The sequence below is a fragment of the Diprion similis genome, chromosome 9 (genome assembly GCF_021155765.1).
Source record: "Diprion similis isolate iyDipSimi1 chromosome 9, iyDipSimi1.1, whole genome shotgun sequence".
Taxonomy (NCBI): Eukaryota; Metazoa; Arthropoda; class Insecta; order Hymenoptera; family Diprionidae; genus Diprion; species Diprion similis.
The window spans coordinates 8,097,072-8,116,246 of NC_060113.1; the positions used below are offsets into that span (position 1 = coordinate 8,097,072).

Genomic DNA, 19,175 nt, shown 5'->3' on the forward strand with positions numbered 1-19,175 from the left:
TACTTCCCATATTTTAGCGGGATCGTTGTGCTCAGAAAAAAATTTGTTTCTAGAGATATGGCAAAGTTTCGGTGAATTTGTTCAAAGTAAAACAAAAATAAATTATTTCATGGGGTGCGGCTAAACCTTCGCCATAGATCTTTCGTGCAAAACGTTTGCTAAAGTTTTTGTCAAGTTCGAAGCGTATCTCATTTTCAGAAGCGGACCGGGGCTGGACTTGTCGATACTAGTTGGTACGACAGCTTTACCCTCTTGCCGTCCTCTCGTGATTTCCTGTAACTTTCCTCATTGGTTTGAATCGTCTGGAGGAAAGAGAAAGGTGGAAGCAGAAGAGGGATACAAGACGTCACATTGTTAGACCGACCTGCTCGGTGATATGCAAATCTTGATATCTCTTACACCCTCGTGGGGAGCCAACCCACTACCAATTGCTCAACCTATTTTCCCGCCTCAGTCTTATATGAGACTGTAGGGTGATCCCTCCGGTAACCGTTTCACCTCCCGAGGCCATGGGCGTGATAACTTTTATCTACTCTGCTATTTTAAGCAGCTCATTGAATCTGGAAAATATTGTTTACCCTATGCATAACTGAGCTTGGAATCAATTCGAGTATAACCGTTATTTCAAACCCTCCTCGTTTTTATATTCCGACGGTTCGTCGTTCCGTCCTACTGGTATTACATATCAATTTTTGTTCAAAAATTTGTTCAATCAGTTCCGAATTATTTTTAATAATTTTCGGTGCCAAGTATCTGTGTTGTATCAGGAAGCATTTGGCAGCAGATGAATGAATCATCAATCCAAATGAACTATTATAATAAACCGTGAGAATTTATTGAGAGTTTTTATATTTATGAAGTGGAGATACTACTTTCTGTGAATTGCTCAAGTCAACATCAGCTGCTTTCGTTTTACAGCAATTTTTTATGGTCTAAATCGATATTAACCAACGCTACAGTATAGGTTGTACCTCACACTTAACGAACTTGAGCCAAAACATAAGAATTGGCACGTGAAAAAGATCACTGCTCTGAAAATTTTGATCACATAAATTGTTGCGATAACGATGACTATATTTTTACTCTTTTCAAAGTTCATTAAGAAAATATTGAAAATCAAAATATTTACAACTATCTGAAAAATAACTGCCTCTGAAAGTTATGGAGCTGTTCAAAGTCAAGAACCAGATAGATCTCTTACAGAAAATAGTCGAGGTAAAAAAATGTCAACGAATCCAATGGGAACAAGAAATGCTCTTTGAAGCAAAAAAATAAAAGAAAGAGTTAACATTTTCGAAATAGTGGCCTCATACTGTTGCTAAATTTCCATGTTTCAACAGCACCGCCTGATTCAGCAAGGAGTGACTTGATTGTTGTAGTGAAACGTCCAAACACAAAAACTTTCGACAGCTTTTTGCCACGAGGAAATTCTGTCTGTAATGTAAAGCACAACTGAATCTGCAAATGTGGAGTACGGAAAAGTTAAAGAGCTTAAGTTGTGTATGAGATCCAAAATTTAATGTAAACAGGAAAGTAAACATTGTGCAAATAAAATGTGAGGCCGAGTTTACAGAGTTAACAAAAAAAAGTGCAATAAGGTTCTGAAAAGAAAATATATTTCCCAAGTTAGTGGAGTCTGTTGCAAGGTAATGAACACAAGTGAAGTTTCTTATTTTAATCTGATTTAATGAAATTTTATATTCGTTATTTTTCAATATAGAAACAGTGTTGAATTATCATACAAGTTTAGTGCAACTAAACTGTCTTGAACCGTCGCAAGTTCAATGCGTATACGCATAGTCGCTATTCATTTGGCCAGCATAGAATTCTCTTTTGTTAGTTTCTCGTCATAGATACACTAGGTGGTTAAGGTTCTGATAAAGACGCGTTGTACACCTCAAAAACGCGGGGATGCAAAACTCCTATACCGCTCAAGCGATCAGTGTGAAACTTGGGCAATTAATGCCTTATTTTGGCAAAAAGTGGAGCGTCTTTTTAATTTTTCAAAATTTGGAAAAAAATTTTACAGATTGGTTACCATCCACAGACATTCGCCAAATTTTCACAGTTGCACTGAATGGATCGATCTGTCCCGTATGATGCCACTCGGCGGCGATGAAACACACATTTTGAGCCCTGTCCCATGAGATTTGATGGTGAAATGACGAAATGGCAGCTGATCTGGTTTTCGATTACGAAGAACACCAAAATCTCATTTTTGCGATATTTGTTACCGACATTTCGCGCATGCCGGTAATGCATGCGTGTAATGTCGGTAAAAAATTTTTGCGCATACATCATTAAAGTTGACATCCTCTCTTGTAGAATTTCGTAAATTTTCTGGTTTCTAGAAAAAAATACAAAATACTTGTTTGATTTCGTAGGTCTCGCATAACGAGACAAGGTGAGTTAAAAAATGTTGAATGTAATCCTAAAATTCACCTAGATCATATATTCAAAAGATCAAAAACGTCGTCGAATGCAGACCCATCTGCCAAGTACGTAACTTATTTTCGGTGAGTTTTTCTTAAGAGAGAGATGTAACATCTACCGGCAGTTCAAGAATAGTCTTTTATATTTTTTCGTCAATATTCGTAATCTCGCGGAAAATCATTCCTGTAAATTGATATTTTCGTGCGGGATTCGACGAAAAACAATATAATGCTTTTTGAGTTTCAAATTTCCTGAACACTTCTCAGAACTTGCTCTGGTTTTACAATCATCCACATGAAACTATAGCTGTTTATATTCAATTATCGATTTTCGTAGAAATTCAATCAATTCTAGGACAATTTACTGAATTTTATTATCATTTTCATGGGTAAAGGATTTTTTTGGTTTGGTCGAAGTCACTGTTAACCATCGTAGGATTTCATAGTCGTTTGTACAACCGAGAACCCTTGATTCTCCCTTCCTTGATAATCCCTCTAAGTTTAGTTGAACAGAAATTAGGTTTGCATCAGTAGCGTCTAACTATTCGCTTCACGGCGATGACGTTATTTTCTCAATTTCAGAATATCTCCAGTTAATCTTTCCGACTCATTCGAGGTAAAGTTGGTCTAAAAGCCGCGAGTTGAGGCTCGCTTAAACGCCATTTTCAGCTCGGCGCACTATTTTCCCTGCCCCTCTTAATAGTTAGACGCTACTTTTGCTAATCTAATTTCTGATGAACTAAATTTACGAATGTCAGAATCGAGATTACCTGGCTGCATTTTCTCAGGAAAATTAATGGAGTTTTATGTAAATATTTCTGAGCAACTGATTCTTAACCTCGTATTATATTTTAGATATAGTCGTAGGTGTAATTCCAATTTTTCGTAATATTAAATCGTTTTCCACGAACAGTATGTTTGAAAAAACTCGATTTTCCATGACTTTTCATTTTTACGCGTTTCCGTAAAATATTGTGGAAATAATTTTCACCGGGATATTTTTATAATTCTTTTCATTGAAAGGTACGACGTAGATAGAAATCGAGCGCGAGAAGTGCAGAGCAGGTTCTGTGTCGAAGCATTTTATCAGGAATCAGCCGTGTGTGACCCAGTTTTTATATTTTGCAAAAGTCAAGAACCACTGAGCTATTAGGATGCCGGTGACCACGGGGTCTGTCGAGTCATGATACTGCGTATTTCCCCGACGCCCTCTCTCATCATCCTCCGGGTACTCTCAGGCACATTCTCCTTCGCTCCCTTGCTCCCTCGAAGCCAAGCCAACGACCCTTCGTCACCAGTTTCTCCCCTCCAATATAACCGTGTCCCCGTTCCTCTCTAATTTTCTCTGAAAATGTCTACAGTAGAACTACACAGAGAGATCTTTGAATTCCGGACCTTTTTGTTATGGGGCTCGTGACGTCACACCTGGGTCACGTCAACCTACGGAATCCCCAAACCATCTGCTCTGCGTTTCATTAGGCACTGGAACTGTTTACCATTCCATGTCTCCGAAAATTATTGGCACACGTCGTAAAGCGAAACGGGCGCCACCAAGTCTCCACTTATTCATCTTAACTGTTTCTTCTCACTGTCCAGACTCACTGAAAAATTCGAGACGTTAGAGCTACCGTGGAAAAGCTCTGACGTAAAGCTCTTGGGACGATTCATGAATTCTTTTTCATCGTACCAATTTCAAAAATTACGTTATACTTTCTACGCTCAGTGCCATCATACATCGTTGACGTGTAACTTATCTGCGCAAGTGCAGAGTATTCTGTAAATATGATCCAGCGTAGTATTTTCTCTGTAAATCAGGGAGAATATTTCGTGGAATTTTATTTTGCTCACCAAATTCACCGTCATGAAAATCTGAACCGAAAGTGTGTGAACAGGAATATCGAGAATCTTATAGTATCCAAATCACAGCTACTCAGAGTTCAGACCAATTACGATTCTCGGATAACTAGAACGGAGAGTAGCGATCGCGTTCGCTGCCAATCGGTGACGCGCTTGCTCCACTCCGAACGACAAGCTCGTGTCGTAATTGGTTAGCTTGAGGTCTCTCTAACTTGCGAATTAAGTGAGCATCAATATTATTGCGTGATACGTTTCATGCTATAGATTATAATTCGCGTCTTTGCCGCTAAGCGAGAGATTAGTGAACAATAGAGTAACAATAATACTAAAGTGAAAGAGGATGAAATTGTCTTAGAATTTGAATGATAAATAATCTGATTCTGTGAGGGTGAGCTATTCGGAGAAAGCCGAAGCTGCGTGCGTGTAAAATCTCTGCCAAGATGATAAACAATGAAGATGAATACGAGTGGATCAGCGCGTTTCGTCGTCATAATACCTATTTGAAATTTTTACCGATGTGCTTATTACGTATGGAGATTGGGTGGGCATATATGTACGACTGTATGCGCGTAATAAGCCCTCCCTTAAAACGGAAAATTTTACTCGATCGTCGCTACTGTTTATTGACCCGCCCGATTCGCCCGGGTCTTTCACAGAAGCGAAATGCTTTTCAAATTATTAACCATTCACGCAGTCTCCCTGTAGACTGCTGTAACCCACTATGGCTTTTTCTGTACAATATTTTTCTGATGAAATTGATAAATTTTAAAAGCCAGAGTGGATGCCTGCGCGACACTCGTATCAATGTAGAAGCTGATCGATTCCCCTCTCTTGCAAGGTCTTGGTAGATTTTTCCCCCAGCTATTTTCATTTAAAAGTAAATAAAAGTACGATATAACTCAAAAATAAGATAAAAAATCATTGATCATGTTTCAAACCCAATTGTCTTAATGAATCTGCATAAAATAGTATATGGTATTACAAGTATGGAAAATGGGCGATTTCCGATGAATGCGAAGTTTCTAGCGGGTGCTTTAATTAAACGAGTCAGATATCGCTCGGCCGCGTGTGTGGCACACACTATTTTTTCTAGCATTTGTGAAGAAAAGTTTTATTTTAGAGGCAACGAAGGCGCCAATGACAGCATAATAAATATTCTTGATCGTCCGACATTGTTTTAAGTAGGCATCTATCATAAATTCTCATTTGTTTGCATATTAATAAAATATTGCGTGATATTAATAATAATAATAATCACAACCGGTCCCGCCATGCCCATTCGGGTGGACTAGTCTTATAATTTATTCGAGTTGTCGCTGAGGTTCTTATCACATTGGACGCAGGTCCTCCCGTTCCGTAGTCCCGCACGCTATGCGGGAGGCTACTACGGTCAGTAAAAGTAAATTGATGAAACTAAATACAATAACCCACGATTTGTTTTCTCCGCATATACGTGTCAGCAAGGATTAAAATTTTTCCCGATTTCGAACGCAAAACGAAAGGTTCATTCCTGTAATTTCGAGCGAAAAAAAAGTTTTTATGCACGTTTTTAATTGGTTCGGTTTGTTTTGGCCCACCCTGTAGGATTATATCGTTTCAATGTACTATAACGAATGTGATTCGCATTATTGTCTAATTCCATAATAGCCTATGCAAGTAATAAGTTCTATTCGTAATTTAATCACTTTTCTGTCCTATATAACGTCATGTATCACTAAAAATAGACGAACGAATTGATATGTAAACACAACTCATCGTTGGTTGTAACTTTAGCTCAAGCATGGCTATTGAAAACTGACCAATCAAGATGAACGGTTAGTACTTACGTTGAGAAATTTCTAAATATACTGCATTGAAACCATTTCTAACGATTGCACAATATTAGAACCAGTTCCGAACAATTCACGCACTTTTCAACATATTTCGAATACTTGTCATTGAGTATGCCTGTGTAATCGTGAACGTAATAAATTCCATTACTCTGAGCACCAAGAAAAGAAATCCACAAGATCAGAATTTTTTTACTCTATAATTGTTCGAAAGAAATGAATTATTCAGGAATTATGAATTATATCACGAACTTGTGAAGACGTTTGAAAAATGAAGATTCGCACGTTAAATTTGGCTCATTGTATATTCATTCACGCGAATTTTATTTAAAAATTTGTTAGCCAATTCTTGAGTTCAGAAAATTTCACGTTTCATGAAATATTGTACGCACTGCAGATCTAAATAACAGTCGTTACCGTTTTAAAAAAGTAAATTGGGATTGGAAATGTAACTTCATCGTACGAAATACGGATTTTCAAAGTTATTCTTAACCATTGACAACGAAGGTCAAGCTAATCAATGATCCATGCAGCCGCTTTGTCGTGAGCCAATTTCTTTCTGTTTTTTTAATTTCGCTTGGTAGAAAATTTGAAACCGCGTTAGGTTAAAGGTTCAACAATTACGAATCGATTCACTCGTCATTTAAAACTGGCATAACCTCTTGACGAAGACGACGGTCTACACACAGATCTTGCAGCTGTGGGTTTCGACGTGGGCCTCGTAACGTGCCAAGCCGCTGGCGTCGTTGCGATCGAGTGATACCCGGTGCGACAAAGATAACGATAGTCGCGTTTCGCCATTTTTTGAGTCGCTTGCTATTCGATGATACTTAAAAAACCGAACGCTCAACTTTAAGACAACACAGGGCTTCGTCATGTCTCAAATAATAATCACTTTACGGCTTAAATCCATGTAAATTATCCGACACAACTTACAAATAACATTTCATTATCGAAAATGTAAACAAAACCAACATGCTGCAGTACATGAGTTATACGCACGATGTAGGTTATGTTTATGTATCAATCGCAGCGCCACCTGGATTTTTTTTCAACAGTGGAGTCACTGTCTTCTATTCAAATTCTACCTGATTTTCAAGACCTGTGTCTACGACCGTGAAGAAGACACATCTAATTAATGTATACCCACGTCAGTCGGGTACATGCAAGTCAAGTCGGTGCATTAATTCCAACGGAGTCAATAATAAGATGACAAGAAAAAGCTGCACTGCCGAGGCCCTGGCGAAGAGCTGATACAGAGGACAAATAAATTATTGATTGTTGAGACACAAATTGCAATGGTGGCCCCCTTCTGACAGGCTTATCATTCGACTAATTTGATAGGATAACAAGCGGTGCAGAGAGATAAACCCACGGGAAAACGATTCAGCAGTTGCCCAACATGCCGTTATCGTTATACACTGCTGTATCGACAAATCATACAAATCGCTACAACTGCAATTCGTACAGGGCATAACCTAAAAGTCGCAAACAGATAGAGAACGGCCAGTGAGAGATAAAAAGTAGCGTGAACGGAGAGAGAGAGAAGAGGAAATCTCTCCCTGACTCGGAGATGAAGCTGAAGAATTTGCTTAAAATTGTTTCGCCCTAAGTTGAGGACGGTGGGGCAATCGATTGAAAAAAGGGAGGGGAGAAGGTTGGATGATAACTCCAGACAACGAAGGTGAATTTTTATCGACGTGATGTAAGCTTTATTTAATTTGATATAAAAATTTATTCATTCCCCTACTTCCAGTAGCTCGTGATATTTAGCGAAAGTTTCTTCTTCTTTCGTTTCATTTTCCTAATGAGTTTTTCATTTGTTTTTCTTATTTTCAATATCAAAGAGTCTTTTCTTTATTTCTCTGTGGCAGGTACCTTGTACGTTCCTGTCAAAAGTTTTACCGGGAAGTTTTTGAATCCTAATTCTCGATCGTGGAAAATTGATCGAAGTTTCCATTTTTTGCCCTGTAGCAGGTCGCTCGCTTATTCGGCACCACTGCAGTTTCACTTTTTACACACTCGTGCGCCCTCGTCGGATACCATATCATAATTAATTGTGCCTCTAATTCTCTTAATTGACTGTTCGTTACATATTCAACCCACAAGAGCCTCTGAGTCTCGACTGCTTTATCATTTCTACTAGCCCTTCTGAGTGCCCGTCAAATTCAGTCTCTCGCAAACCGTAACCACGTTTATGTAAAAGACACGCGTATACCTTTGTATATTTGCCACATTTCATAAATTCTCGTCAATTACAGGTTTTGCAAATCTCTTGCCGTTGCTGTTGTATTGATTAAAAGAGGTTCGTTGGCCAAGAACTGATACGTGCTATTAATGTTATTATAAAAGGGTCGTACATTAAATACTCATGAAATTACTTTATTCTTAAGCTAAGAAATTTCTTTAAAAATACAAAAATAAGAAGCACTAGAATTATAAACAAAAATGTAGATATCGATGCTTCGTTTCAAAATTGTTAGAAATCTGTATAGATTCATTCGATTTTACTTGACGATGGCTATCGCTTCACTGAAACACCTTTTTTCCCGTTGGTACGGTCAAATATTTAAATTCACAACATTACCACCAATATCAATTGTGATCAAATAACGGAAAATTAAATTGACTGCTGAAAAAAATTCTATGTTAGCAAATTTGCAGAAAATGGTATTTCAAATAAAAATAACAGCCGAAGAAGAAGTACCGAAATCAAAGCTTTTACTTGAAATTCGCACATACTCGTACGTTGTATTTTTATCTGTTTAAAAAGACTCCCGTAGCTCAGGAACATGATAATTTGCTGAATGCTTATTATACAACTATCTGGTGATAAAATTAATAAAAAGTATTGGTTTTTGGCTGACTAGCCTCTGTGAAACGATATTTTTGATCTCCGATATTCAGTTCGTTCGATAGAATTTAAGTTAATACTATTTTCACAACTTCCCGGTCCTCTGATTTCAGAGAAAAAAAGAGTTATTGTAATCACCCTGGAAATGAAAAGTGTAGTTTTCACTAGATCTCAACGTTCAAGATCTAGAGAATCACCTTCGTCCATTTTCGGCTGAACGCCTGTGTACGTATATATGTATGTATATATGTATCAATTGTAACGTGGCATTTCTTCTGCAATTTACAACCGGCTTCCAAACCCTAGGAACCCAAAATTACAGAAATTGCGATTACAACTGTCAGTATGTAGAAAAAGACCGCCAGAATGAGGGTCACACATCCGAGACTCCGATAGAGAATCCTTTACAAGCTAGTGAATAGCTCATATTTCAGGCTTCATGTTTATTTTTGTTTTTGAATTTATGCGAGACCAAACGGGGAATCGGCAACGAATTTAGCGCCATTCATCTCCTTATGGACGCCCACGACGGTGTCTGGAAAGATTCAAAGCGTGAAGCCATCATCGCAAGCGGTGAATGTCATCACGTGGCTATGAAGGGAGCACAAGTGTAGAGCTCTACTTGAGTGAAACCGAGGCAGACGAGACTCCTGTGATTGGCCAGCGAGCTGTACCCCCCCCCCCCCCCCCCCACACTCGCCACACCGCCACCGCGCGCATTGTGAAGTCATCATCACGCCACCGGCGAACTGTAGAGCACCAACGAATTATGCAGCCAATCAGCATTCCGCGCCAACGGAAATCGATGTAGCGATAAGCTAGAGTTGACAATTTCGTAATCTGAAGCCACTAAGAACTGAGTAATCTTGCGAATGATAAAGAAAGATGTTTCGAATTTCCTGCTCCGCGTAGCGTTGTAGATTAATTTTTGGTTGATAGCGATTAGCTCATTGGTTTAAGGTGATTACACAATGGCAGGTAGCGCGTTGTAGATATTTTGTTTCTGGTTAGGTTAGAGCGTTCAAGTATTATTCTTTTGATTCGATTGTCTTTTTCTCTTTATAAATATGCGACTACCGCAAATAGATTGAAGATTTATTTGATATTTTTTCTTTTTTTTGTTTTGTTTCTGAGCTCGTAAAGAGCAAATTGAGTATAATTAAGCAATCACTGTTATTGTAGAATATATTACGTTTGTCTGATTTTGTTAAATTGCGAAGCGTTACGAGTGTCCCTTTTTTCTCTCTGCAAAATGATCCTTCCTCTCTCTTCCTCTGCGGTACTGAGTTACCTGGTGCAGAAGAAAATAGCCGAGGATTAGCGAAGCTGATGTTAATTGAGTTGATCACGCCAGGCTCCCAACAAAATCTCACGATATGTTTTGGAAGGCTTGTTTCAGCTTTATCGTGGGGTGCCAATTCGTTGTAAACACGTTAAGTCCTCGGTCATTTCTCCGGGTGGCTGAGTGCAGTAAAAATCTGGCATCACAGTACGTATGTATAGTATGAATGTATGTATGTGTGTGTGTAATCAGTTGTTTGGTCCGACGAAATTCGGGAACGAGTGACCGAATTTTAGTGATTATCATCTCAATCGAGACGGTTTTTCCAAATTTAGAACTGATTAAATTTTGGATTCGATTGGTTTAGTACTTTTTGAATTACTTAAATAACAAAATTCTGAAAAATTTAACGAAAACGACATCGTAAGAGTGGATGAATGGATTCGAATGAAAATTGGTACTGTGAGATCTTTTGGGTCGCTGATCACAAATATAAAGTCAAATTTGCAAAATTTAAATTTGATGTATTCAATAGACTGAAAAAAATTAACAATATTCAGATTTTGATTAAATTGGCACTCAAAGATTTGTTGGGTGGCTGATCACGAATCTGAGGTGAGATTTGTAAAATCCGAAATAGCGAATTCAGTATGTGTAGAAAAAAAATCTAAACAGATTCGGATTTCAGTAGAAATCAGAAATCAGATAGAGGTTTTTTGGGTCACTGATAACGATTCCAATGCCAGAATTATAACATTTGTAATGGTGAATGCATTATAGTGGTTCAAAATATAAAAATGGTCATATTTTCATGTAATGTAGTACCTGAGGGCTTTGAAGTCGTAAATCACGAATCTGAATTTGTACTTCGAAATCCAAATTGGAGTGTGTGAGGCAGAAGAAGGAGAGAAAGAGGAAGGGAGGAAATCGAAAGTGAGAGAGAGGAGAAAAGAGGAATACGAAGGGATTAGCACGAATGCAGCAAAGCCACCCAACCCAACGCTCACCACTAGTGGTCCAGTCCAATCAAACAGCCGTGAAATTTGTGAAATGAAATATCCATTATGGCTACCCTCCACACCTGATGGATTTGAGGTGAAAACAAGATCTGTGGTGGTGGTGTTACCAGAGAATCAACTACGACTCCTAAGAATACTCTCTCTCTCTCCTCTTTCACCAGCATTCAAGACTCAAATCTTCAGCAAATAAAAGGTGCAGAAGTGTAAATAACCGGTGCAATCGTGTACGAGAAAATTGACAACCTACAATCGGTCAACCAACAATCATATCCGAATTTCATCGTGTCATTAATCTTTATTTTAAATATTTCTATAGACCTTAAATTGAATGACTAATCGTGTAGATGTAAGGTAATAAACTTCATTTGAGTAGTAATAATCTCCAACACTTCGTTCCCCTTCTTTCCGATTAGTTGTAATTGATTTTCATTTCTTTTTCCAGTAGATTTGCGATACAATACTAAATAAAAAATATCCTCAAAGGATATTACTATTTTATTGTTTCTGTAAACTTGGGACCTGCAATATGCAAACGGCTAGTTCGAGAGCTGGCTCATGGCCAGCCTAAAGCCACTTGTTTTCAATTAACTGCCACGCTTCTGTTATACATAATTAAAATTTGAATTTCAAACTTTTTGTCCGGCACTAGCATTTTGTTGTTATTAACAAGTTTCCTTCAGCACAGGCTCAGGTTTTAGGTAATGCGCGTATTTCATCGAAGCTTCATATTTCACCGCCATCAACGCTGACTGGAATTAAATGCGTGGCCACTGAGCTCAAATAATTTTTAAGCGACAGCCAAATCTGTTTTTTCTTATTCACATTTGTCCTGAAATTATCACAGGTCGTATCCCGCTGTACCGTTATCATAATTTCCAACTGCGCTTAATTGCGTGACAAATAAACATATATGTTGTGCAAAACGGCTGCAAGTGTAAGTCAGACCATTTTTTTTTATACCATAAATATGACTTATTTCGAAAATCGTCACTTCCAAACCGAAGGCAATGTGGATATTATGTGTTACGTAATTTTCCGCTCACCATCTGTCGCTTCTCTGAGTATGGAACACCTGCGACAGCCTCAGCATAGAATAATAAATAAATATTTAATAATATCACCTATAGAGCAAAATTTTCGTGTGCAAAATATTAATTTCAGCAAATTAACACTTTCTTTGCTATGAATTTTATTTTTTAACGAACCACAGAGGCAGAGGTTCCATTTAGTAATCGACTAACCTTCTTCCAACAAAACATTTTCCTCCAGAATTAGATTCTGTTAAGTACTTTCGTACGGAATACTTTATCCTAAAGATGTAAAAACTTTTTTGGTAGTAGGACGAATAGCAAATTATTCAGTTTGTTCGGAGCAAAGTATCGGAAAAGAAGAGAAGGATTTTACGTTTTTTTTTGTTTTTTCTAACTCACTTGCCTAATTTATTCTCCAGAAAAATATCGCTCAGATTTCAGAATTTGCAGGCTAGAATCTGTTGTGCTTAGTGAACTATATGAACCTAGTTTATCAGTTAGCTAGGTAATACGAATGAAGAATCCTCACGCTTATTAATATCACGTACACTATTTTTCAGTTTCAGTATAAGTATTGCACAGAATATAAATTCCATGCCTGGAACATTTAAAAAATACATTTATGTTTGTTAACAACATTATATAAATTGGAATACAGTATTAGAAGTGATATTAATTTTACACATAATAAAATTATTGTTGTTTATAGACAGCATTTTATATGAAGCATTTTGAATAATCTGCAGAAACGATTTGATCCCCCGCGAATGAGATTAAATCAAATCTGCCGGAAAGTTAATAATCACAGTGGCATTTCCGTTATTAGAAATGACTTGCTCCGTGTCGAATGCAGTAACGGGCCCTCTATTTTATTTATTTTTTTTTTACAAGAAAGCAAAACTCACCCACCGAATGTAAATTCCAATATCTTGGTCTTGTGTTTCGACAGTCTTCGTATCTTTAATGCATAACGCTTCTATCGCTGAATGCTGGGCGTTGTTGAGTGCCAGGTTCTTATTTTCAGTTCCCCAGTTTGTTGGTCTTTTCACCAGATGCCGGATGTAATTTAAAAATGTAAGCCACTGAATGAATTCCTGCCTCTCTCCGCTGCCTTTATCAGATTCAATAGAGCTGCAGCACCTAATCCCGGATTCCCATTTATGCCGTGTGCAATTATGCAATTATTGCTCTGCCATTTTTCATCCATCGCCCAGTATCAATTATTGATTAGTCTCAATTATTGCTGACACTGAATTCGGGATATAAAATTAAAGACACGGAATTCGGAGAGAAGAATGAAAGGATGTAACCAATTAAAAGAACCCTCCAAAGGTGGATAAAATTATGAAAGTTTATAAAAACAATATGCTAAATGAGCGAATCGGGTATACAATTAGAATTTTAATGGTTGAGATAGTAAGGTTGCTTGTTTTTTAAACACAAGTGTGAATAAGCATATTGGAAAAACGCTACATTTTTGCAAAATACGAATCGAAAAAGCAAAAATACACAGGATGGCACGTTTTTATATTCAGCAGCTCGGTTTTTGCAAAAACCTCGAAGATCCATTTGATTTTCCACATCAATTTTGGGTACATTGACGTCGTTGAAAAAGGACGCTAAATTTCTCTATCCAATAAAAGATGTAAAAGGAAGAGATTACACGTTTCATAAAATTTTTTTCACTTGATTCAGTTTTTTAGCAGCCGTTTGTCTCGCCCATCGCTTTAATCCTCTCAAACTTGTTAGAATCGTGTAACAACTAACAACGAGATCCTTTCTACGTACGACGTACCCAAAAATTAACCGTATTCTTTCGCATCAACTTGAAAATCATGTTATCATCCAGGTCATAAGTATCGCTGATTTGACTTGTCTATGTATCAGTGAACTTGTTCAGCCAAGTACTTGCACAATTGTAAACATAGTTATACTGCGATATCGTGGTTTTGCAGGCATTCAATATCCTATATACGTCATTCACCGTACGCCAGTAGGTGTACAGCCATCGAGAGAGAAATAGGTTCAGTTCTACACGGACTCTACATAGCATGTGTTAATTTGACTCGTATCGAACAATTAAATTCTCATTTACACGAACTGTAGTTCGGTACTGCAGGCACGTGTAGTTTCTATGAGAATCAAATTCCGTGTCAATTAGAAACTTTTAGAGGGATGGCGCACTGTACGCACATTTTCACGTTCACATGGTTATGGTACGATCCAGCGGTTTCCCAGGAGTGGCAAATTCATTTTTACCTCTAAATTTTTACGTACTGTTATTTGACTAACCAGCAATTTTTTTCCTCGTCGTAATTTACTCCAAATTTTTTTCTTATCATCATGAAAAGAAATCGAAACTAGCAGATTCAGTCGAAAGAAGTTTGGGTACTTTTACATTATAAACGGGAAAATTATTGCTGTGCCATTTTTCTAATCCCAAAACTATATTGTTTGTCCAATTTTTATGAATGAGGACTAGTTTTGTTCGTGAATAGATTTTATACGAATTTCAAAATCTGAAAGGTCTTTTTGGTAACGTTGATTTGCTTTTCGAAAAGATCAATTTCAGATTATTTATATAGTATCTATTCATGGTCCGAATAAGCAACGATTCAGCAAAACAGGGCTAAAGGTATGATTTTTGTTTAAAATAAAAAACGTCAAAACAATATGACCGTTTGAAGTTATTAAGGACTAGTCCTCCTCTATTAGATCTCATGATTTCAAATTTATTTCAGTGATGAGACGATATTTTTTTGATGAAATTTGAGTCAAACTGTATTTTCACTCTTGGTCGCAAGATTTAAACATTTTTTTACTGTCAAATTTTTCCAGTAAACTACCGAGACATCCATACATTCCAAAAACCCACAGAGTCGTTCATTGGAAAGATAATTTCAAAAGTTTTCTAAATTCGTAGAATCCGATAATGCTTATATTCTTTCGATATTGAAAATTTTATTTTCTTCGACCCAACAAGTCATTTGCATCCTGATAGAAAATTAGCGATAAAAATTTATGAAAGATCAGTTCAATTTCGAGATTACATGTACGTTATATGAAATGAAATTCATGATTACACTTTCCTCTCTGTTCAAAGGGTGCCGTTTCAGAAAAAAAACACATCAATCGCCATTCACGTAATTAGTTTTTTCAAAGCTTGTATTTACCATTTTCCTCTGGTGTCGAAACTTTTTTCACCATTGCAGCACATCTTATTGCTTAGCCACTGGGTTGGAAAATACTAAATTTGATTCTGATCCCACTACAAAATTTTGCTTAATGTAAAATGCAGAACGATGTTTTTCGGTGGACATCGAGCCGCGCATGCAACGCGTAACTGCATCAATACTGCACGCCTGGCACGATACATGGTTCCAATAAATCCATCCAGTGCTGCAGAATTTTAATGAAAGAAAACAGATTATGTGAGGTGATCCACCAATTTTTGCCCAGCTTTTACTGGCCAAAAGTATTTATCTCGCTGCCTTTAATTGGATATGTTATAATGTACACCAAGATATAAAAGAATCTTCAATCCTTGAAGCCTCACTGTTGACGAGAAGCATGTTGATGGATGTTATCACGTTATCGAATCAAACATCCGTCTTAGAATTTTCAGCACCTCGTTTTTCCGCAATCTTCAATCCTGAATATGCAAAGGGGATAGAAATAAATTGTTTTTTACGGCATGAGCATTGAAAAGTCCACTTTTTGCGGCAGTTTTCGTTGCGTAAAGTGTCGCTTTATACGGCAGCGAACAAACTTGCGAAATAAAGTCTTTATTCCGCAGTTTTGATGCGCAGTTCGAAGTGCGCATCCCAAACTGCCGAATAAAGTAGCTTCGTCGAACAGATGGCGACATAACCGCACTCTTCGTTTTGCTTTTCAATGCCCATACCGTAAAAAATATTGTATGTGATATGCCCGTAAGCCGTTTTTTGGCTCGGATAATTTCAGTACTCACTTCCGGCTCGCTTCCGGCTCGCCTTCAGCTCATCCTGAAATCTTTATCCTTGCCAAAAAAACAGGCGGCTTACGGGCATGCCACATAAGTAGCTATTTATCCCTGTGAGTGGAAAAATAGGCACTATAGAGTGTGGCTTGATATTTGTGAAGTGGGGTGAAAATGAGATCATAATTGAATCGGTGTAAATATTCAAGGAGGGGTCTTTAATTTTCTAAAGTGTTTATACCGATTTTTATCCGACTTTCAAAATTTGGGTCTCTTTAGCATACACAAGACTGAAAACACAAAAAACGTATGTCTCTTTATTTTCTGAATATCTGACATCCTGAAAACGAATGTAATATTCGAAGATATCGGATTTTTTATTCGGATATTTTATTTTTTAATATATAAGATAATATTTTTCCGATGAAAGGAAAGAAAATTGGAAGACGAAAGTGAAATTTGTAAACGTAATAAACTTGGTCAGCGTGCTTTGCGTAAATGGCACGGCGTCAGGGTCCAAAAATTAAAGCATTTTCATACCTCAGCGTAGAGTATAACATAGTAGGTATTGAAGTTGCAACAAAATGGAATCTTGACCCTAAAAAGCTAGCTGACAGTGATGGATCGGCCCATCTTCAGCCATCGATAACCAAAAAGACAAGACGTGAAGGTCGCTTGGGCTGATAATAGAATCAACTAATGTGGACGCTAATCAGTCTATCAGAATATTCGAGCTCTTGAAAATGCAATACAATCAGTTGTCGCACGCACGCCTACGTAGAGTGTTTATTTATTTCTTTTTTTCAACACTTCAGAAGTTATTTTGTGAATGGAAATGGAAGTCGAAATATCAACGACATGAAACTGCTGTTCGTTGCGCCGTTAAATCTGCGAAACCAGGAGCATGAAAATGACGAACCTCGAAAGTACTGCAGGTATTGTTCTTTGTACATTATATTCATCGTCGATAGACGGATGTTTGTACATCGAAAATCAAAATATAAGCAATCCAAAGATTTGAATGTTTAACTCTGTAATGATTGAAATATTACCGCCTCAATAAGCGAGTCAAGTGTCGCAAGGATCAAGTGGCTTAAGGTGTCCGTCACGTGATCTCCGTTTTCGTCTACGGATACCTTTCTTCTTGGAGATTAGCTCTCTCGTTTCACCTTTCTTCTGAGCAAGACGTGCCTAATTTATGTCTCCTTCAGTATCATTTATATTTTGAATAATTTTGAAAGTGATAAAAAGTTTATTGGATTTTTTCTCACAGAAACATTTAAACGAAGAAAGTGATCAATTCCTCGATAGATCAGTCTGAAGCTTTACATTAATAAATTGTGATACATTTTCGAAAAGGAAATATTGTCGCCATTTATATCATCGAATTATCTACGTTGCCGGTAACAAAAGTTGAGTGGTTATTGGTAAAAACATTTAAACATATAAAATGACAAATCTTTATTGAAATTTATTAAATCTAAAAGGAGAGAGCATTCAAAAATTTTCAATTAAAGAGAGATAATGGTTAAAACAATTTAAATTGAACACGACGACTCATACCGATCATTTAACTGCACGTGTCTGAGACAACTTTTAATTATTCTTATACAAATATTCAAACGTAGACAATTTCTAATCACAATTTTACATATACACCGTTTTGTTGATAATAATTTATATTGAATGAAAAAATGAATGGATGGATGAATGAAATATATAACCTGATTTATGGTACATGGCTATGATGTTAATGCAATGAGATAAATGAAGAAATAACATCCAATTACCGAATTTCAAGCCATAAAACATTTGCTTCGTTCTCTAAAATTTATTTTACAAATTTTTTTATTTATATTACAACTCGAACGCTTCGTATTACATAAATTAAAAAAGAGGAAACGTCTGCATCGAGTATCAGTTATCTCTTGATACCGACAATATTCATTCGAGTTGGCTTTCCTTATCTTTTTGTAAATAAGATTCCTGCTTCATACAAACTCAACGATAATTGCGATATTTATCGAAATTATTAAGACTTACGAAATTTTTAGCAGAATTTTCATTTCGATTACACAGTTGAGAATTTCAAAAGAAACCCATCAGGGACATTTTCTATTTTCGTACAGAAAGAACCTCCACAGTACCTTTATAATGAATTGGAATTGCATTCTTGTGAAAATTATGAAATATTTGGCGATAGCTCTGTGCTACTCTTCAACGTGGCCAATAACGAAACTACACTCTGTTAAAACTTTTTGCCAGAAACTCAATTGTAAAATTGTACTTTAACCATAGTAACGTGACCCTGTCTTTTATTTTTTTTTAACTGTTTCTTCCGAAAAAGAACTCGAAAATCATAAGAATCGAAAGCTGGACCATTTTGGGACTGGGATTAAAAATTTTTATTCTTGTCCCAAGATTTTAAAGAATTTTTTCAGATTTTTAAATTGAGACCAAAGACATGTTGGTTTTCAAAATCCATCATTTTAGACCCCACCTAAATATTAACCTATTTTTCATTGATATGCTGCAAACAAGAAATGAAAATTGAATAGGAGGATTTGGCATGTAAAATACAGAGATCTTCATGATGGAATTAAGTTATCTTTATTCTATTCTAAAAATTTTTATTTAAAAAACAGCGTATATCTGTGTTGTTTTAGTTGAAGAATTCTGTGAATACGCCGTTAAACATGCTTGGTTTACATAAAAATTGATGATTAGAAAGAATTTCAATATTCAAAATTTACAAATGTGAGATCGATATTTATAGATAAAGAGTTGCGGGATGATCTAGAATCAACATACGGTGTATTGGGAAAGAAATGAATCGGGTCACTCTATTCGGTGCGTGTCTAAAATAAGAAAAAAACCCATCGATTCAAAGTAGAGTAGAAGAAGAGTGGATGG

At 36.8% G+C, this 19,175-nt stretch overlaps 1 protein-coding gene across 2 annotated transcripts in view; it reads left to right on the top strand.

Annotated features, from left to right (window-relative positions):
* The window catches only part of LOC124410382 (protein rhomboid-like), a 92,536-nt gene that overhangs the window by 29,601 nt on the left and 43,760 nt on the right, over nucleotides 1–19,175 (top strand). Inside the window, exon 1 of one of the 2 annotated variants that reach the window (XM_046888690.1) lies at nucleotides 17,066–17,197. The exons of the other annotated variant lie outside the window; for it this stretch is intronic. Coding sequence (XP_046744646.1) covers nucleotides 17,167–17,197 — 31 coding nt within the window. The 5' untranslated portion in view covers nucleotides 17,066–17,166. Of the gene's footprint in view, nucleotides 1–17,065; nucleotides 17,198–19,175 lie in introns of those variants that run through there. 2 annotated transcript variants of the gene reach the window in all.